This window comes from Anabas testudineus, chromosome 23 (genome assembly GCF_900324465.2).
Source record: "Anabas testudineus chromosome 23, fAnaTes1.2, whole genome shotgun sequence".
NCBI lineage: Eukaryota > Metazoa > Chordata > Actinopteri > Anabantiformes > Anabantidae > Anabas > Anabas testudineus.
In genome coordinates, this window is record NC_046631.1 from 4557263 (window position 1) to 4580181 (window position 22919).

Below are 22919 nucleotides of genomic sequence, written 5' to 3' on the forward strand. Positions count from 1 at the left end.
ACTCCCCAAATGCATCGTCGTACTGTGCTTGGCTTCTTTCTGACTGTACCTGCTTATGCTCGTTGCTCCAGGAAACCCCACATTGTCCTGTCCTAATCAAATTAGAATGTGTCAAGGCATGACTCCATACACTGTCAGAAAAACCTCAAGGATATGGAGCAGATTATTGGAATTCAATCTGATGTAATTAAACACTCCTCCCCCCAACTCCCTCGCCCGACAATCGTTCTCTCACGGAGAAAAATAAAAAAGAAAGCCCTTTGGTTACTTTTAACTCTCATTCCCGGCTCCAGATATTCCTCTGTACACAGAGTCATAGAGGGTGATTCACGGGATGATCCAGCCAGATCGCTGTGTTGGCTCTCGGGGTAAAAGTCAAGTGCGGGTGAGCATAACGGTTCAAACCAGGATTTAGGAAGAGAAGCTGGGGTTAAGACCTCTGCTTTTCTGTGTTTATCATGGAATCAAAAGACTCTGTTTCCTGCACAGAGGCAGAGGGGGATTTCTGCTTTTTGTTGAGGAGGTTCATTCATATTCCCATCGGTGTAATGTAGGATATAACATATACTTGGAACAAATACTTGCATATACCTGGAAGTACCTATAGGCACTCCTGCTTCTGTGTGCACTGTGTGTGTTTATACTTACATCTGAAGCCCTGTTGTGTATATTTGCTTCGAACACTGAGTCATAATAGATTTTGTGCACAAAGTAGCTTGGCACCTTATTTGTGCTGTCTGCCAGGTCAGAATGAGGGAACAGGCCACTTCAGGTAGCCTGACAGTTTTGCAGACTGTGCATCTGCATTACTCACTGTACTCTGAAATGATTTTACCCCTCCAGTATCAGTATCCAGTAGCCGGTAGCTCTCCACCTGCATTACTGTGTTATACTGTGAGAAATCTTTTAACATTGCTACTGAAATCTGTTCCAATCTCTTTTTCCTCAAACAAGATTTAGTAACACAGCAAATCATATCTGTACTGTAGATGCAAATGGGATAAGCAATTCATGCTTTCCAGGTAATTTGCTAAGTTGTAATGGTCTAGCATAACAAAAATGTAACTTAAAGTAACTCACTTAACATCAAGTCATCTCCCTCCCCCTCTCTCCTGAATTATAATATTTATATAATATATATAATAACTTGCTGCTTTCTTGAGATTTGAATTCTCGGTGTGTGTGTGCTCTGGAAGCGTCATGTTTCTGCATCACATTTATGTATGTTGTTACGTTTAAGTTGTTACACGTGTTATGGTAATAAATCATATAGGGAAACCTTCCCATTTGAGCAGGTGAATGGAAAATAAATCATTGTGGAGTACAACTGTGTGCGTGTTCTGTAAAAATGGAGCAAAATAAGCAAGTACATTGTTAGTGATGCTGGAATTTCACTTTCACCAGCACTGCAGTGAATGTGTGAAAGTGACACAAGTGCTGTGCATCCTTTTCGTATTTGCTGCTTCATCTCGTGAGGTTTCTCTGGTATTTTGGAAATACCTGGTTTTCACAGGATGGTGGTGCTGGTATATCTTCATTTTTTATTTCAGTTATTCTTTTTTTTTGCTAAAGCAGATGTAGAAACTGCAAGGACCTTGTAGTTTCTCACTACCGAGGAAAGTCTATACAACATGTATCACCTTGCAGATAAATTAGTATTTCTTTATAGTGACACTGAAATCAACTATGGAGAATAGTAATACAGTCAATATTATTGCAAGTGCCCCCAGTGAAGTCAGCTCAATAGCCCTTGAACGCTGTATTGGGAAAAACACATGACGGCATTCATCATTGTACAAAAGAGTTCTGTGGGATGCATAATTGCACCCGTATGTGGATTAATGCTTTTTCTTTCATTGTTATGAGCAGTGCATGCAACCCAGCTCACCCCTATAACAGGTACAGTAATAGGAGCTATTTTCTTTGTTTGAGCCTTGATTGCAATACACATGTTTAGCACTTAGTTGCTGGTTCTCACCAGTATAACTCACACATCTCCCCTCTGTACAGCTGTAACCTGTTTTTCAAATGATTTTATTATATCTGGTCCGAAACCACTGCTGATGCGGAGCTGTAAAGCACAGTGAGACATTTCCTTGTGACTTCACTTACCTTGCATGTTTCTTGATTTAGATTTGTTCTATTTTCTTGAAACTCTTTTTTCTATTTTCTTGAACTCTTTCAGATCAGTTTTATGAAGAGGATTGTGACTCATAACTCATAAAAAGGTCTTATGACTTTGTAATACTTTGATACACATAAGACAAAAACCTTTCTTTAAGCATACTTTACCAGCTGGTTAATGTGTCCATTCATGGAAAAATAGTTTTAGTAATAGTTATTTTAGCACAGGAAACCACACAAATTCTGCAACTAACACTGGTGAGAAGAGTACGCCAACGTTTAACTAAGAGAAGCAGTCAATTTAATTTAAATTACAAATTCAAATCCTGCTTTCAAATTTTTACTTAAGTTAAATGCATGAGGATCCAAATATTGAAGTACACCACCTTAATTTGATTTACTCTAAATGCTCTTGGGTAACACTTTAATTTCCCAAATTTAACTATGAATAGTTTTATTTTATTTTTATCTTAAATTATACATAATAATTTATTTGTTGATTGTATTTGATATTGTCCGTCTCATATGAAAGAAGTGTTTTTACTTTAATGCTATCTAATCTATGCATGTTGTTGAAAGTGCACTGTCTTTGCTTCAAATAGACATCTCAACCATTTGGTAAAGCCTCTTATATAGAAAAGCAAATTTTACAACGAGCCAAATCGGGAGCACTCCCTGATGAAGTGAACGTTGATTATCTTGTAGCAACAGCTCATATGACATCTGAAACAACCAGTTCCTATATTTAGACATTTGTATGTGTCGCGACCTGAGTGACTTAGACAAGGGCCTAATCATTAAAGGGTTAAAACATGTATAGATGTATTTTCCAGCATGGAAACATGAAATGAGTAGATCTAACTACTAGCTGCACGTCAATACATTTTCCCACTGAGCTTCTTAGGATTTTAAGCCATAAATTATGTGATCATAAATTCAGGTGATTGTCATTGAGTGACTTTGTTTCTGTATGACAGAACACATAAAGCACATTCATTAAAGTAACACCAGGGTATGATCAACTGAATATCCCTTCTGATGACCTTGAACACCAGGACCACCTGAGTTTGCAGGGCACGTTTCTTTTCATGTATTTAATTTATTCTTAAAATATTTCATGATAAAAAATGTATGTAGATGACTCTAATACTTCTGCAATGCTTCCTCTGCTTCCTCTTTCTCGCTCTCTCTCTCTCTCTCTCCCCTCGTTGTACTCCTTGCCATCAGAGAGAGGCCGGACTTGTGCAAAACGAACACAAGCACAAAAATAAATTAAGAGATCAAAACCCATAGAGAGGAAATGAGTCAGTATTCCACACTGTGTACAATACAATATCATAGCAAATTAGCAGATTTCAATGGCTTCCACTGACTACCATAGATTTACAATGTTCAGTTGGCTGCAGATCAGTCCTCAATAAATTGTGTCACTTTCCTTTTTTTCCATTAATGTTTCTGATAGACAGTAACTTGCAGATGACTATGAAAAGAAAGCGGCTACTGAGGTGTGAACAGAAAACCTGGGACTACGAGCCAGCAGTAATGAGAACAACAGCATTTGTTCACATCCTACTAAACTGCCAGACCACATTTCAAGTCCAATAAGCTTCTCTACAAAGGTACAACATATAAAACTGTTAAATATATAACTTTTTAGGGCCTTTCAAAATACATTTAATGACATTTCTTTACTCCTTCTTTTCAGACTCAGCAGCATTTTATACTCTCTGTAGATATTCAGGATTTCTTTGATATGATTTGCATTTCTTATCCACGACCAACCCAACATTTCTTGCTGCAAGCTGTCCCAACTGTAGCTACTGAAAAATGCAAATCAGATTTTTTTTTTCTTTTTCTTTTTTGATACACAGTTATACATATGTAGTACCTATATCTCCAGTTCCAAAATACAGTGGTGGACTTAGTCTCAAAAAAAAAAAAAAATGTCTGGAGTGTTTTAAAAGTACTCCTTTGATTGTTCACGGTACATGTGCCACTGGACGCGGGCTTTCAGTTTGTCCGCTTCTGCACCGTGTGTCTGTGGGGGCAGTTGTTGGCCGTGGCGACACAAGCAGCACGTTCACATAGTCTCTGTGTGTTTTTGCCAGATGGTCCACTCTGTCATAATGATCGTATTTGTTGTTTTGCTCTTTGGTCTATAAAAATATGGGAGGTTTACTCCAGCAGAAGGCTTATTCATAGCAGAGAGAGCTCAGTTTGGCTGTTGCGGCCTCAGGAGGTGGCCCGAGAAGCAACAAGGTCTGGTCTGGTCTGGTCTGTTAAAGATCCTGTCTATGCTCTGGAACCCCTGCTCTAGAGGCTAGTTTAGAGATGTGAGGAAATCCCTTTATTCAAACAGCGGACTTCCAGTGAAGCAAAAACCAATCATGGGATTTCGGGGTATCTGACCCTCCGTGGCACGAGCAGGCGCTGCTGATTTCACAGAGCAGGCAGATATAGTGGAGAGGAGGTGGACGCAACATGGTGACCCAACGACAGATAGCAGGAGGGAGCAGTCACAAGCCCGGAGGAGACGGTCACAGGGAATAGGAAGTGTTTTACAGTGAGTAGAGTATATCCAACGTCCAGGGGAGAGTTCGCCCCTCAAACAGCAACTCCCTGGTTTTCCCGTTTCTGGCTGTGTTATGAGACCTGTGAATCAACAAGAACAGAGCAACCATGAGACGACTGTTTTATCACAGCCATTCACATTGACTCCTCTATCTCTAACTTAACTCTAACTCAGCCTTTAGGAAAGGACAAACAACTCAGCTTCGACTGTGTAGTTATTATTTCTAATGGAGATCTAATATCCTGTCATTATCCAGTTTGTCTTTATATTAGTACGACTAACCTGATAGTGGCTGTAGCTTTATCATATGAAGCTACAAGATTTTCTCATTTAACTTGTGGCAATAAAGCACATTTAGTTTTCATATGAAACTATTTATTTAAAAGAAAAAAAGAGTTTAAAAATTTTTTTTAGGAGAATCACTGCTAATAGAACTTTATATACCCATAGCTCCTCAGGAAATTGAGGCGTTGATTACAGCACTCTGGTTTGCCAGTCAAATATTTAGTATCTTTCAGCGGGTGTAACCCAATAACAGCCTCCCAGTGCAGAGACTGAGAAACAATTAATCTGCCACAGAAAGACAAATCTGGAAGCCTCTTCACCATCTGGCCCCTGCCAGTCTCGCAGCCAACTTGATAAAGCCGCCAATGCCTTCCAAGACTTCTGCACTACCGCTGAAGCTTAATTCGTAATAATGAACTCTTGATGATTTCACAGGGTGCAAATTGCTATGAAAGGGCCAGGTGTTGGATGGAGTACTAGCAATGTATCACAGATGACAATATCTGATGCTCTGGGAATAATCTCAATGAGCTCTGGGTTTAATAAAGAGAATGTCATGGTTTTGTTGGAGTTGGCCATGAAATGACCCAGAGGTACAACAGCTTAAAGCAGGGGCATGACTGTGCTAACTGCTTGACTGTGACTGCTGCCCAAACAGGTGTTTAATCCCAGTGTAAGCACAGTTTCATTTTGTCAATGCCTCCTAGTGGGCGAACTGAGATTTCAGGGGCACTGGATGGTCAAGCAACCGCTGATTAAACTGAGGGAGAGCAAACGTGGAAACCTCGAGGGAAATAGAAACAGATTTAAACGGATGCCAAGCACAACGATGGTCTTGTTTTATTTAAGCTTCCACATAGCCTGTGACTGCCATGGTAATATTCCTATACTCTCTCTATGTTAGTCTCCCTTTTTTCTCACACCCACACTATGGCAAATGATTCCCCATAAATCTCACACATAAATCCCATCTCAGGGAACTGCAAGCCTTCTATTAAAAAGAGGAATGGATGTCAGATGAATATGAGATGAATTTGCCCTATGAATAAAATTTGCAGGCCCTAGGTGATTATTACCTTGGGTTTATCAGGGAACGACCATATTACTCTATTTTATATCTTATAACGGCGGGAGAATATTTTACATTATTGTGTTAGAGGAATGCAGAGGTGAGGGGAATGTGATGCACAGCCAGTCTCACTCACTGAACACTTGGACACAAACTTTGCGTGCAGTGGGGTTGACTGTTCAACAGTTAGACTTTGGAGTGAGGCTAGTAAGGTTTCACAGCAACAGAAGGGGAAGTCATAGCCAGAACATATTTGTGTTCATGTTTAATTTGTGCAGTTTTCTCCTGTTATGGATCAGGCAGGCAATCCAGTCAATACATATTGATATGCACCCAGCAGCACTGAGTCAAAGACAAGGAAAAATATTTGATTTCAGGGGCCATTCATAGAGCTTCCTGTCTTTGGGCAGCACATTTTGATGTATAAACAAGAATGGTCTCACATTTGTGCTGGCTTTCATATGTATTTTGCATGTGCAAAGTGAAGGCATGTGGACATGTGTGTGTTAGAGAATAAGAAAACTGTCTTCATGCTACATATTGAGTCGCTCCGCTCTCCAGCTGGTTATATAAAGCGAATGCACCCAAACATATGGCATCGGTTTGATATTTCCTCTCCGCGTGAACTCTTGCTGACTCCCTTCAAAATGTCACAGATTGGTGACCCATGGTGAACGTGTGAATGGGCATGCATGGAGGAAAACTGAGCTACTTTTTCCTCTCCAGACTCTGTAGACTCTGATAGCTGCAAAATCCCCAGGAGTGTGCAGCTTACTAATTGATGCATGATGGAATAATAGTGCGCTGGAAGCTTTGCCATACTCTCAAGATGGCAAGGTAGTGTCAAAACCTCAGCAAATAGAATAAAGCTTTTTCTCCTCATCTGTCACTCTAAAGTGCTTCTGTCTTCTCCATCTACTCAGTACTTGTTTCCAATATTTGTCCTGCCATAGCTGTTTCTTGTCTTGTTAGATTGGTGCATGCAAACTGCACTTAGATTAATATTCATAATTGAACGTGTGGGTTAGGAATGATCCACAGGTTAAAAAGAGATGGGAAATCACTTATTACATGCTGTGAAGTTGGATAATGCCTGCAGCAGATGCTGCGATCAAAATACATGAACAAGTATGCATGGGCCTCCAGACACTCGGTCCCATTCCACATTAAGAGAGAGTTCAAAGCTGTGTGGGGTGTGATGTCATTATGAAATGCAGTATGCATTTCATCAGAACATCAAAGCAAACACGGTTCACTATCTGCATTTTACAATACGATTAGAACTTTCATGCTCAAGTGGGAACGCATTTAACTACGACGGTGTCAGGAAAGAATAAAAAAAAAAGAAACCTCATGGATTTGATTTAGATACAAACAATTTGCCCTTAACAGACTGAAATGTATAGATTATATCTGCTCCTGCAGTATAAGCTGCTGTACTCCATGACACAGTATGGTATCTGATAACTACAGGCAATATGATACTGTCTTATTCTAGACTGTATATTATGGGATAAAACGTTTAAAGCCAATGTTAGATGGCCCTCTCTATGAGTTCACTACGTGCATTTTACCCTATATCTATTTATAGTTTCAAATCTACTGAAGACTTGGTGTCTGGACCGAAAAACATCGGGGTCAGATTATTTATTTATTTAAGTTATATGATGACTCATAAATGCTGACAATATTGACCAACAGAAGAACCTGCATTACTGAAACTCTGAGACTGGCCATTTTTATGACCTTGGCCTCATCCCTTTTATTGCACCGGACATTAAATTTACTACATGGCTACTCTCTATTTCCCAGTCACGTGCATTAATATCAGTATCTGTCTGGTGCCTTGTTTTATTCGAGCACACAGACGCCATCTGACATAGAAAATACTTTAAAAGACAGTATACAAGGCATGCCAATAAAGCAGAGCTAAAACAAGCTGGAAATAAACCCGATGGGTTTTACTGTTATTGCTGCACACATGGATTTTCTACAGTTAAACACACACTGGGGAACTGGTGAGCTTATGGAAAAATGAGTAAGCCAAATAAAGATATCAAACAAGAAGGCAGTTGTGTAAATTGTATCTCAATATACGTGTGTGCATGTGTGTCCTGTTGCATGTTCTGCTATAGCTGGAGGATGGTGACTGTGGTCTAATAATGCAATACAACACTGATTGTAATTATTTGAGATTAAAACCATAAACCACCATAAAAATAAATAATAATAAATATACTTAATTTCACTAGAATGACTTCAGTTACAAATGAAAGGATTTATTGAAGGACAGAGGTCCAGATTTCAGGGCAGGGGTTCTGTTGTACCTGGCTGCCTGCAAGACGCCCCTGGTGCGCTGTAGCTGCTTGTGTTGCTTCCTGCCTTTGCGGGGCCAGAGTTTGGGTGAAGTTGTGATCTTGGTGGTGGTAGGGTGGTGTTGGTGTTGGTAGTACAGTAGATGGTGTTTGGCTGTCTGTCAAGGGGTCATCAATGATCTCCATAGTGCAAGAGTGTCGAGGGGGACTCTTGTCGCGTCATAGAGCCTGAGGGGAGAGAGGGAGAGGAAACGGGGAGGGTGGTATGATTATCAAGCTCAGAATGAGGATGCAGAGTTTTATTTTAAAATCAATTTTTGTCTTTCCAGATTTAGACACAGTCACACCACCATCACCATCACCACCACCATTATCAAATTTGTCTTACTGAGGTGTCTTGAATATGTGCCTGTTTGGCTTTGTATAGCCCTGGAGAGTTGTTCTGTTCTTCTGTTTGTCGCAAGGAAACTGTTCTGTGTTAACTCTGCTGTGTTAATTATAGACATGTGGGAGTAAAACAGGGTCTTGTTCTGCGTAACAGTAGCCCACATTGAAGCAAAATAAAGAGGCCTTGTGTATTTCCAGTAATTTAGCTTTTTTAAGTAATAAAATGTCAAAAAAACAACAACAAAAAATCATTCATAAATCTTATAACTGCTTATCTTTTAGCATAACAACCCTTTTTTGGCTTAACATCATTGCTCTTGTTGTATGCTAGCATGCTGATGGTAGAATTAGGCTCAAAGCACTGCTATGCCTACAGTATGAATAAACTCCCTGAGCCACTGTATCTATAAAGTTGTTAAACTTTAATTATGAATAGCATGGGAATGAAAGTTAAAGAAAGTCTTTATTCTCATAACTGATCTTTGGGTGAGTACAGACGTAGATTTGCAGAAAGCATACATCAGTTATTTTGTATACAGTCTTTAAATGGATTAAGAAAATTTATCTACTCATCCAAAAAAACATTTATAACCCAGTGCATTGCTGAAAACAGTTCTGTTTTTTTTGTAGCGCCTGCAGAGATGACATTTTGGAGATACGTGTTTTCCAAAAGACAGCAACAATACTGTATTTACACTTGTATTTGAGTGTGCACATGTTTCGTCCTTCTGTGTGTGCATATGTTGCTCTTCTAACTGGGAGCTGCTGGCAGTGTGAGCACAAGCAAGCTTTATGAAATCCCCTATCCTTTTGGACAAATGGAAATCAGTCCAACTCTAAAAAGTGTGCAGTGTTGACACCTGGGCTTAAATACAGGTAACAGTACTTTGCCTAGCAGAGGCTTACACAACACAATAAATCCAACAATCTCACACACAAACTAGGAAGACGGATCTTCTCCTCCTTGTTCTCCATCCCCCACTCGTGTTTCTCCTTTGCTAAAACTCCCAACATCTTTCTCAGCTTCCCAAAATGGAGGGCCTGGTATTTCCCAAGCCGAGAGGTTGTGCTGACTTGGCTCCCTCTAGAAGGAAGCTGGCAGATAGAACTAATGGTTAGCAGCAACAGGGTCTCTTTCTCTCTTTCCCTTTCTCTCAGCTTGTCTGGGGTGGCCAAGCAGCTGTCTTCTTAGTGGTGATTCTGTTCCACCCACTGTTGGATATGCCTGCAGGGCCCAGAGGGATCAATTATCAAGGCCGGTACCGACCCAGAACAACAGGGTGGGGAGGGTGTGTATGTGTGTGTGTGTGTGGTGATGGTAGGAGCGTTGGGATGGTCCCATCAGACCCAGACTGAGCTCGGTCCACAGAGAGACGGAGAGGAAGAAACAGAAAGGAAGTGATAGAAGGAAGGAATGGGGGGGATGGTGGGGGACACCCTCAGCAGTTGCTTACAAACTCCAATCGAAAGAGCTTTTTCACACTCGGCCGAACACATGCTGCCACTGGCAGATGTATAAATGCGTAAATACGCCGCAGCTTAAAGGGAGACACAGACCGGTCTGTGGACAGTAGACATGAGACATGCAGAGTACTGACAGGGTATAAAATATGCATACGCATACACATGAGATCATATTATGAAACATTATGCTCAAGCTTGTACTTCCCCTACGCTCAAATTCAACCATCTTCTTTCCATCCCAAACTTCCTCACTCCTTTCTTTCCTCCTTTCTCCCCAACATCTCCATGTCATCTCCTTTCCTTTCTGCAGAGAAAAAGTCTTGATTACAGTAATCACAGTCTTTCTCTCAGTAGGTGCCACTTTTGCTCATAGCACTCTGTTCACAGCCTAAATACCCCAATCAGGACCGACCTAATAGAACGTGTGATTACGACCTAGTTAGGATTTTTTAGTCGTTTCAGTTGTTTCGAGAGTGCGCGGCGGCTACTGTTTCCTGCCGTGTCTGAAAATAATGGTGTGTTGTATCATTACACGTGAAAAGTATAGTGCTCAACAAGACAAGTTGATGCATTTGGCTGGAATTCGAACAGCAAATGTTATTTTTTTACTGACTTGCCCTGTAATAATCACTTGTAACAACGACTAAAGTATGTGTACTATAGTGGGAGTTGTGCAATTATAACTTAGAGAGTGAAAAACTACTCCTGAACGGAACGTCCTTCTCCATGAACCTAAAAGGCACTGAAGGCTTTAAAAGAGCCACTGACACATGCTCACCAACTGCAAATGACTTAAATAATGTTCCCCAATGCTGTTCATCTGACTTTTCCCTTTCAAATCTCTTCCTGTCTCTTCCTCACAATCTTTTCTTCTCTCACCCTGCTCTACTGTCTCTGTTTTGAATTGTTCGTCTTATCAGGCTGTCACAAAAGCCGTCAGATAACCTGAGGTGATTTCGCTTTTCTCCTCTAATGGTGCACTCACTCTTTCCTCTTTCTCACCGCGCACCCCGCGTCGGCACACGCAGAGAGAGATAGCGCCTTGCGCCGTTTCATCTGCCAGTCTAAAATGGTGGAGGGCACAACGTGGAGCATCCTCCTCTCTGGAGGGAGACAGCAGTAAGCCTTTCACTGAGAGAAGGAGGTATAGGAGATGACTGCTGAGACTACATATTGCTTTACCAGAGAACGCTTTGGAAAGGCAGCAAAGGCAGAGCTCGACTGTGGTAACTGTGTGATAAAAATGTATATTCAAATCATTTAGCATCATGTAGGGAGGAAAGCACTGTGGGAGTGCTGCAAAAAAAAATAAAAATAAAAAAAAGATACTTTTATATTAATATAGTCTATGTTTTAGACTGTGTGGCTAATTTGTGATATTGTCATTAGACAAAGTAGAAAGAAGTCTAAATCTGCTTTTAAGTATTTCTGTTTTTATAATAAATTTAGTGTTCATTAATTTAGCTGCTTTAGTTCTTGACTTCACACATAGGTACAGACAAAAAAAAAAAAAAAAGATCCACGTGCATCCATCCATTATCCAAACAGCTTGTCCTCCTAAGGGTCATGGGAGTACTGCAGCCAATCTCAGGTGTCACTGGGCGAGAGGTGGGTTACACCCTGGACAGGTCGCTAGTCTATCGCGGAGCTGACAGACAGACAAGACAAGCGTTCACACCAATTAACCCTTACACCCTAACCCTAACCCTAACCTGACATGCATGTCGTTGGTCTGTGGGAGGAAGCTGAATGGAGAACATGGAGAAAACCCACGCAGACGCAGGGAGAACATGACAACTCCACACAGAAAGGCTTCCTTGCTGTGATAACCATGCTGCCCTACATTTATTATGTTTTTTACCTACTTGTAATTTGATTTTGTCATTTTAAAACTCCATCGGCCACAACGTACAAGGAACTGTAGTTACCTACAGCAGAGCACATAAACACAGTTTAATTCATTTTTCACACTCGTGATTTTGCTTTTGTAGAGGCTGAATAATAACACCACCTTCCCCTGCAGCTACCATCAATCTTACTACAGCCTCATTTATACATCCTCAACATGTGTACAAATCAAAAGCATGACAGCCGTTCTGGTTCTGGATACAGTTGGCAAGCAATGACTGGACAATTGCTGTTCACAAATGAGGGTTTACTGAACAGCAAATTACCAGACAACTTGGTTACAGTCATGTTTTGACAGATACGTCTGGACCATGTTCCTGTAAGTGATCATTACTATGTGCATACAGGTTTGCCATAAGTCATACATTTTGACACAGAGCTACTTTTGGAAAATGTCTGCATTTTATTATTTCATTAATAGAGTTAAGTGGAGCCAAGGAGCTCATTTACAGTTTCAGAGCTTGATACCGTTTATCTGATGAATTCCATTTTCTGTTAGGTCAGTCGTTTAGAGGAGAAACGTTTCACTGTATCAGCAGGACTCTCGATATATTAAACAATATTATGTGCTATAGCTTCACAAGTGCACCTCTATTTGATATGTGTCCCTCTTCAGCTGTAGGTGCCATTCGCTGATAATAAAAGCAACGCCTCTCAAAACATTACTGTCAACAATTGGCAATGTACATATCAATCTTCATATGTTTCTTCTGGAGCAGGCCTTAGAAAAATCCATATTGTGTTTTTATTGACAGGTACAACATGTGCTCTTCAAAGCCTGCTCAGACTAAGATAAATGCAAGGAGGAGGAGACAGAGAGGAGGAGACATAAAAGTGAAAGGCAGGGAAGGGATAAAATGTGGAAAAAAAAAAAAAAACAGTGAAGGAAAGTCTGAGAGGGATTCAAGGAGAGAGAAAACAAGTATGCGAGGCAGTTATTTTTAAACCGAAGTGCATCAGATGGTGGCGGCTGAGCTGGGTGAGATTCTGTAGGTTGCGACGGGACGCGTGGCGTACACGTAATCTGCCGCGCAACTCAAACGGGACGAAGGGTACAGAGGAGAGGTCAACGGTGTCATCTTGAACGACAATGTCTTTTTGTTTGACAGAACACAAAAACACAATTTCTCAAACATCTGACCAATACATGCAAAGCGCCTCCTGACATTTGACCAAAATAGCTCTTTATGGGGCTGAGTCAGATTGACTTGGCTTAGTCAAACGCCCCTAGGGACATGTCTGTTTGTCTGCATTGATGTTTTCGCACAAACACCTGACAGACAGGTCGGACATGCTCACTGGACTGTGTACAGCCAACAGTCATCCTTAGGCAATCCCGGAATGGCTGCAGTTTGGGTTTAACCTTGCAAAGCCTTAGGGAAGGCGCCATTTGTTCAAAGTTGACCAGAGGGAGGCTGAGGAGTAAATTGTTTGTTTTGTTCTTTCCCATGATTCCCCCTTGGGTCTGCAGATAACAAGAGGTTTATTATTAATTTTTGCTTCAGAGAATCAGACTTAACCTTTAATAGATTTGGCATCCAGTAATGTCCTAAATCTATCAGACTTTCATTTACTTTTACGTTTCAAAGACGCAGTCATGTTGGGGTAGTCCATCCATCCGATACATTGATCCTTTTAGAAGAATCTTAAACAAGGACCTGAGTCTGTTTCTGGCTTGTTATTAGAATCATTGACAGTGAAAGCTGCTCAAACACAGACACACACACACACACACACATGCATGAATGGCACAGATGAGTGCACATAGCTGTCCAGCCATTTCACTAGCTGTCACCAAGCTTAAAGTAGCCAATGAAGCAAGCGAGAAATACCTGTCACATCCTGCATATTGTCAGTGTAAGCTGATGAGAGGCACAATGACTGACATCCCGCGCAGGATATGAAATGTACATGTAGGCCAAGGCGTACAGGGCCTATGCAGCAAGGCAGCGACACCTATTCATCATCATGAATATGCAAACAGCTGACAACATACAAGCAGACATTGGTGGTGAGCACATGTTAACATACACGACAGAATGCACATGCATCAGATCTATTAGCCTCCTAACACGCAGTGACAACCACATTTTCATATGCGACCCCCCCTATGACTCGCTCTTATATCTGTCACATATGATAAATGGATCCAGCTATATGTTACCTATGACTGAGTGTATGAGTGAATGTGTGTGTGCGCGCGTTGGCCGGGCTATGTGATAACTACAATTACAATGTTCACGACCAGGTAGATCCAGACGACTTACACCGCAGTACAGCTCAGGGGTGGTGGTCTATCTGTCGTATGTGCTTGTGCGCATGCATGTGGTTGTCGTTCTGCAAGACGGCATAAACAAATTAGTCAACCGATGACTAAATCATGACAGATGCATTAATGATGCCCCACCAGTCCTCAATGTTCACTCATTGACATTCACAGATAGGGCAGCTGTGTTGGGTCTGTCTGTGTGTGATTGTGTGTTGTGTAACACGTTTCTCAACTGAGACCCTTTAATTGCTGCAGTATTGACTCTGTGCATACAATCATGAGTTGAACAGTGTTTACATCTCATGTAAGGCAGGCAGTGGGGTGGTAGCAGTGTGAGGGTGTGTGAGGTGGTAGGCAAGTGTGTGTGTGTGTGTTTTGGAGTTGAGGTTGAAGTGGCGTGCAGGAGACTTGGAGAGCCTGGAGATGGGGGGTATGGAGAATGAGTTGATGAGTGAATGGGCGGCTTCGTAGCAAATACACTTGGTGGATCCCCATCTGCTGCTATCATTAACATTAAGAGAGTTCCTAATTCAAGCTAATTGCTAGCGACGAGGAAGTAAACAAACTGTGCTCAGTCGGTGGAGATGAGCTGAAGACGAGGATGGGTGGGAGAGGAACATTTTCATGGGTCTGTGAAGTGAATGCATAACTGACAGTGTAATAGTTGGACTGTGCACAAGCTGGTGTGAAGTACAGTAATATGGCAACAGTTGGAAATGGTGCTTAAAGGAGTAAGAAGAAAATCGAGTAACGTAAAAGCCATTAAATAGGTATAGGAAACTTTTGTCTGTCTCTGTATCAGCTCTGTGATAGATTGGTGACCTGTCCAGGCTATACCCCACATATAAGTCTCTGCATACAAAGATACAGTATTAATTGAAGTCATGCTGCCATACCAAAATTACACACAGTCTTTCATATAAAAATAGTACTTTGAAACAGCTTTACATGCTGTATACTGCATATACTTTAAATCATTGCTTTTAATAGGAGCTAGTACAAAAATATTTTCCATTGCACAATGACTCAGCTTATTAAAATGGCCACTTAACATTCCTGTTTGGCAAGCAAACTTGTTAAACTGAGAATGTGTTCAAATGTGTCCTTACTTTGATTTACACCACTATTGATTTTCAAATGCTTCATTTTCAATCACGCTGTTCTCACTGCCACTTGTGCGGCAAGTACACACATTTTGCACACACCTGCTGGTTTGTGAGTGGTTTGTGTAACCTGGAAGGGGGTGCTAGAAGAGAGTGTGCGCTCACCGTGGTGGTTTTGACTCGGCCTCCAGGCTGTGTACAAGTCCAGCCAGATTTATTGACTAACAGGTCACAGCCTTCGTCCTCCAAACATGGCACCATCTCACACCACTGCTTTTTCCGAACAATGCCAGCTGCAGAGAACGCAGAATGAGAAAAGACAATTAGAGAGGTGGCAAATAAACAGATAAAGAGAATTGATAGAGATGTGGATGTGGAGATGTATTGATAAAAATCCTGGATGGGTTGGAGGGGGATTACAGATGACACGGCGGAAAAGTGATGGAAAGGAGGAGATGTGAAAAATATGTAGAAATACGCATAAATGGAGTGAAATAGATGGAGAGATGTAGGGGGCGAATCAGAAGAGAGATGAGATGTGCAGGTAGATGAGCAATGAAGTAAAGAGACAATTAGAGAGATATGAGAGCGGGGGATGACAGTGAGAGATGAGGAAAAGATGAAGAGAATCAGACAGATGGAGAGAGCTGTGATCAGTCAGGTAAATCAAACATCACAAATTATATTTAACAGCTCTGCTTGCATTCTGCAACATTTAAAATACATTGACATATTTTGTAAACCTTGTGCATGAGCTTCTACTGCCAGGGACAAAAGCAAACAAAAAAAAGTAAAGAAAGGAAATTACTCACATATACAGTTTTAACAGTCTGTGACATTCAATGTCAGTCAATCGATTTAAATGAAACATTTTGTCATAACAACATGTTGTCATTTGTAATTTTTTTGAGCACCGACTTCGACTCAGCACGTTCTGCTTCATTTAAGTTCCAGACTTCAGTCTCAACATTTCTCAGAGAAGCCTCGGGCTCGAGCCTATTACATTCCCTTGTACTGTATTCCTCTCTTATACACTGTGCCACACTGATAAATACGGTGACAATTAAATCAGAGTTGGAAGAAAGTGTATTTGCAGGTGTTTATTTCTTTTTGGTGACTTTAGGTCGATAATGGTGCCCCTACATTTAGTGTGACACATTAAGTGTCAGTACTGTTCCCCCCATTTTCAGCATTGTTGCCACCTTCTGTTGTTGCAGGGAGGATGCACATTTTCTTGTGTTTCCTAAGAATGGATTTATGCACTGATGTGCACTCTGTACTCATAGAGCCTTCCCACACTGATGCAACCAGTTGCTTGTTAGTTGAAGGACAGTGACAACACCGCTTACTGCCACTTTAAATGGTACAAGTTGTTTTTGCTGGAGCATATGACAAAGCAAAATATGTAGCTTTTATAAATGTCTTCTTTCTGATTGTTTAGCATACTGTAAGTACAAAATAGTAACTCTAGAAAGATGCCTCTGGATTTGACATTAATCATAGCATAGCCAGCTCAATAGCAGTTTAACATCAAGTAGGTAAATGTGTATGCATACTAGTTAGTACATTAATTGATAGATGAGGTAGAAACCATTTACCAAAAATAGAAAATCATACATAATAAATGCAGTTACCTGTTTGTGTATGAGGCAGTGAACCAGAATGCATCAATGAGCTTTTCAAAATGTACATTAAACCTGTGCCATTTTAAAATTGTGCTTCTATAACAATGTACCGGCAACCGCAATATCCAATAACAGCCATAATGATGGCACAACTCAAAATATAAAAACAATCTCCTTGGCGCTTCCAAGACATTAAAGATACCCTGTGGAGATTTCACTGTATACTAACAATTATTTTTATAAACAAATATTATTTTGTTTTCATAAACAGGGGGTCTATGAAAATCATGGCTGTTGCGAAAAATACAGGAAGAACAGAAGCGTAATGAGACACACCTCGAAAGACAAAGTGTAATCACAGTCATTTGTGTCCCTAACACTGCACGAAAAAAAGATTCAAGAATAGAAACCAAGCAGCCACCTGAATATGTAAATCAGAGACAGAAGAGACTGAAATAGAAGAAGGGAGGGTGAAGCCAAAGCAGAGGGTGAATGTATCTAGATGACATTCTTCACCAGTGCAGGATATGGGCAAGATGCAGTAAATGAAGAAGGATACATAAATTTATGCTCATATTCATGCATTTATGAATGGAAACTGGCATTCCTGAATGGATGGCAGTGAAACAGCATGAATTATAGGCCATGCATACATCATATTGTTTTGCCACAGCGTTCATGGCATGCTCACTTTTTAAAAAACATTTGGGAAATGCGCTCACTTCTATCTCTATCTATAAATTTGCTCTAAGGGCACCTTCAGTAGCTGTCATATGCTTGCATTTATATCATCAGCAAGCAGTGTACCCAATGCTAATATCTGTTCACTATATAAAGTATCTATATATCTGTCAATCCATGAAATATGTATACCTTCTCAAGCACTACATGGCCAAAATAATGAAAGCACTATGAACACTGTGTCAGCATAGTAGACAGCAAGCCGGATATTGACACCCATATAAAGCATTGTTATTGTTGGGTGCATTTTGCTGACATGCTACTTGAGGTTGAATTACTTTGCGCTGCTGTAGCTTGCCTTAAGGCTAGCTGCATGCAAACAATCTAAAATGTGTGATTTGAATTGTTCAGTTCAGGGGCAAAGTTAGATATGGGAAATTGTGCATTAGTTTAAAAATCTGAAAACTATTAACTGTTATAGACATAGCACTTTGCTAAGCATACAGTACATAACTTTAAATGGCCCTTTCTGACAGATGCATTTTTGAAGTTTTGAAGTTAGGTTTGTTATGAAACTTCTTTGGTTTGGTTGGTTAGACAACCATGCTCAAAATGGTTTGTCCCTACAGAGGCTCCTCAGGGATGCATTTGAAGCACCTTTCTCTTCTACATGTTCTTATGTTCTACACAAATGACATGCACTGTAACAGCTGTGTCCTCTCTATCACAGTGTATGCTGATGATATTATCTTTGTTGCCAGCAGGGTACAGACGCTTCAATGTCATGACTTTGATATCCAAGGTAGATCACAATGAGAGTCACTACAGTACATGAGACGATTGATCATTTCCTTGTCACATATGAAGTCAATCAGCAGCCAGTTAGCTTAGTATAGCTTGAAGACTGGAAATGCTTGGAACCAGCTGGCTTTGTCTTGTGACAAATTGCAGTCGTAGCTATTTCAAGCAAGAATTAAAACCAGATACCATGATAAGCCCAATTCATCCATTGTGACTATTTTCAAGAAGGGTTTCTTTTAAAAAAGACTAATTTCATCCTCTAAACATGTTATCAACATTCATTTATTATTTGTACCATAAAGACACAAGATGATGAAAGTTTATGTAACTAAAGGACAAGAAATTGTTCTGAATGTGCATCTACATGCAGCACTGCCTCATAAATGGTAAGAGTAGTGTAGGAGGTAAAGCAGTAAATGGGAATGGGAAACAGGAGGGCGGTAGAGAAAATTAGAGGACATATTGAAAACCCACCATTCACTGAGGTGAAAGAAAACAAAATTGTCAGATGTAATAGCCTGAGACCTGGCAGACTTTATTTTCTTCCTTTTGTTATTTAATCTACTACTTTGAATTTATCTAATGAAATTTGTCAGCAAGGTCACTTATATGATTCACTAATGGGCTTTGTTTCGCTTCTCAGTTAACATCCAATGGGGTGACCCCCACCTGATGAAGATGTATAGTGCCGTCTGGTAAATAATGGTAATGAGGGAATTAAAGCTGTACAGTATGTGGGTGTGGAAGAAGTCTTATACAATATGTAATGTAATTTTCATCAGTAATAACTACGTAACAGCTCCATCAGTTGAGCCCTACGTTATCACGGTTGTGTCAGATGAATGATGATTTAATAATGGAACCATAGGTAATTCAGATGGACAGAACGGATTCACATTTGGTTTGAGGTTTGATTCATGGAGATTTGCTGTACTCTACTGTATGGGAAGGCAACAATTTCGTAATTAGTTTCCTTTTCAGTGCCATTAAGTGTTTAACTTAATGCAAGTTTAAAGAAAGTATTTCAGCTGCTGTAATCTGTACACTCAGTTTCATGTGCAATGTTATAATGTTTCTACCAAACAAGACAAGCTAAGACACAACACTTGTATGTTACTTTATGATCCGCATCACTATCTAAACTCACTTCAACATCTTCACCGACACTACCTGTTACCAATTTGACCATTCCGCTGCTGTGCTCATGTGAGGGTAGCAGCTTATGTTCAAACCTATAAGATCCAAGGGCAAAAACATCCCTTATACATGTCCACACACCCACACACGCAGCCAGCCAGCCACAAACACACCAAGCGCCGAGCGCAGGCAGGCATGGACAGAAATAAACACACACAGCACACAGGTTTGATGCTACGTGTAAGGGAAAGTATCAGGCATGTTTTCATCAGTATGAGATAAGGAGTAGAGAGGGAGAGAACATTATTACACCCTCCATGGGACACTTATCTTCCTACCAAATGGTAGATCACACTCATGTCAACAGCCAGCATCTTGGCCTAATAAATTCTGTCTAATGCCATGCCAAGCCTGAGATGGCAGGAGAAAGATGGGGCGGGCGTGTGTGTGTGTTAGAGAGAGAGAGAGAGAGAGAGAGAGAGAGAGAAAGAGGGGAGTACGCAAGATAATGGAGGAAAATGGACCAAAAAGAAGGAAATTAGATCTAAAGACAGATCTGATAGATATAATAAATGCAGTGCAGCACTCTCTAAGAGATGGTGCTTAGATAAGAAGATGTGCTCAGATAATTACAAACTGTACAGATCAGATATGGCCTGGACAGGTCGCAGAATCAGCAGTGTGTCAAGGGCTGCAGATGCTGGACTGTAGATATGGTTGAACTGCACATTTGCTTTTAAACCTTTAGGCTACGTGTTGAAAACATGCACAACAGTCATCTGTAGTTTTAGGAGTTGCATTTATCAGTGGTGATCTGGTGTATTTCAGCGCACTCTGTGCTTACATTTAATTTAACCCAATGGAAATAAATTACATGGAATGTGAACATTAATGTACATGCACAGTTGAAAACACACACACACACACACACACACACACACACACACCCCCACCCAGTAATCTCTTTGCTCGCATGTCAGGCAACAAAGTCGAACAAAAGATGGCGTGAAAACGCCCAAGTGAGTGCCATTAAGACTCCAAAATGTGCTTTCATCATGGAAAATCCCCTTCCCTGACTCATTTGACTGTGGATCTACTATCTGGATAATTAACTGTACTATCTGACCTGCCGTGGTAGGCAGATGTTCCCCAAACCTGAATTGAGCCTAGCAGGAATTAGGAGGGGGCTTAGCGCGAAAAACCCAATGCAAAGAAATAAATCCCCACGCTTTGTAATTAGCCACCAGCTCCCTATCCCCTTTCCTCTGCTCACAGCTCATCTCCTCTCAGCAAAAATTCCTCTTGTCTTGTTTTCCCCTAGCCTCCCCCGTGCTCACATACACTATTTTCTCTGTCTGCCCTCCATTTCGACTCTCTCTTCTGCCGTTTCCCCCCTCTCTTCACCTCTTTTTTTTTCTTTCCCATGCTTGCTCCTTTCCAGTCTATTGCCTTGCCTGATTTTCATAAGATTATTCCACCCGTTTGGCGGCCTTGATGAGTATCTGCACACTAAAAGCTGTCAAGCCCCTTTTTAAAAAGCCCGAGATTTTTTTTTTTTTTTTTTTTGGTGAAGTGAATGTGTGTCCCAAATAGCTCCTCTGCACTCATGAAACTGCAAGAGGCAGAAATAATGAGATAGCATGCTGACTGACATTTCCAGACCTCACTCTATGTCTGTGTATTCACGCATGTATGCTTGTGTAGGTGTCTTTTTCTTGTGTATGTGTGCATAAGAGAATAACCTGATAGTCTTTTGCCACTATGCATATGACATTTGTACTCTTGAACTTGAAAATAAATGTTTTAAGTCTTCTTTATGCCATTTGAAACGCAAATATTACAACATGAATGTTTCCCTTTTGAACAAGGAAAAAGAAAAAGAAAATGAAGCTTTAATGTGATATTCATATTCATATGTCCCCAAACAGAGATAACAGCTTTTTCACAATCATTTGACGCGCTAAATGAACATCTTTAATGTTAAGGCGGTAATGCTTTACAAGTGGCTTCACTTTAATAGACAAAAAACTGTTCTGAAATAAAAATTTCAATCTCTTTGAAGTTCCAAATTAAAGTTCTAATTAAAAAAAAAAAGAAAAACACAGATTATTGCTTTGTCTCTTTTGATTCCCTCTTATTCATCCTGACTAAAAACTGCCATAAAAATGCTAAACATTTGGCAAGTCAATTTGCTTCACTCCAACAAAGGTTTCAGATGAGTGGCACTGGATAAGTCAGGCATTTTTGTGAATTGCACATATCCACTTGCTTGCCCGAAGTTAGATGATATGTTTTGCTGCCCCTTTGTCATAAAGTGGAGATCTACAGACAGGAACCAGCTCAATCACTGCATCCAACAACCGATATCCACTGTGTTAAATAATAGGAAACACGTAAACATGTTAACAGTTAATGCAGGAGTTACTGTAGCACTCTAAATTTCACTTTCCTGCAACAGAGTGCTGCTTTGTAGAGCAAGAGCAAAGCAGCAGCGCAACACTTACACATTGAGATACACATTAGAGTTCTATAAAGAAAAAAGATTAGATTTTGAATGGCTGTTTCTTAGCTCGTATCAATCCATTAGCATATGCCTGGAGCGGCCCTGGGACTGATCCTCTGGATGCTTTGACCATTTCAATCAAAATGTTACATGTGCATTTTTTTTTTTGTTCTATTTTATTAGAGCATACTTAAAAAATATAAGCTTTATCTATAGCTCCCATAAAGAGCTATAAACCTCCAATTCAGTAATCTTTTAGTGTATACTGAGGGCTATGTTTTTATAACAAATTAGTTTGCAACCTGACAGTCACAGCACACACTTTATTTGCTTCCTCGTGTCCAACTGACTACAATAAAGTCCAGCTGCCACATTGCTGCTTCCAGCTATTGCACATCCCTTGTCCTCCTCCAGCATATTGTTTATGCTTGGTGCCATTGCGGGAATAATTGTCAAGTTGTATGGTGTGCCATACCTCCCAGCTTTTTTTCCTTATTGGTGTGAGCCTGTGTGTGTGTGTGTGTGTGTGTGTGTGTGTGTGTGTGTGTGTGTGTGTGTGTGTGTGTGTGTGTGTCCGTCCAGGACACCAGGTATCGCTGATATCGTACTTTCGCAGATGTGCTGTGACATTTCCTCACAGCTGAACGCTAATAGCAATCCCAGATTTGGACACATC

At 40.5% G+C, this 22919-nt stretch overlaps 1 protein-coding gene across 2 annotated transcripts in view; it reads right to left on the reverse strand.

Moving 5' to 3' along the window:
* Positions 1-3295: 3295 nt before the first annotated feature.
* The window catches only part of tafa5 (TAFA chemokine like family member 5), a 103241-nt gene continuing 83617 nt past the window's right edge, over positions 3296-22919 (reverse strand). For both annotated transcript variants that reach the window (XM_026363395.1, XM_026363396.1), the window contains exons 3-5: positions 15662-15789; positions 8378-8593; positions 3296-4776 (exon numbers count right to left, since the gene is read on the reverse strand). In XM_026363395.1, coding sequence (XP_026219180.1) covers positions 8585-8593; positions 15662-15789 — 137 coding nt within the window. In that variant the 3' untranslated portion in view covers positions 3296-4776; positions 8378-8584. The remainder of the gene's footprint in view (positions 4777-8377; positions 8594-15661; positions 15790-22919) is intronic.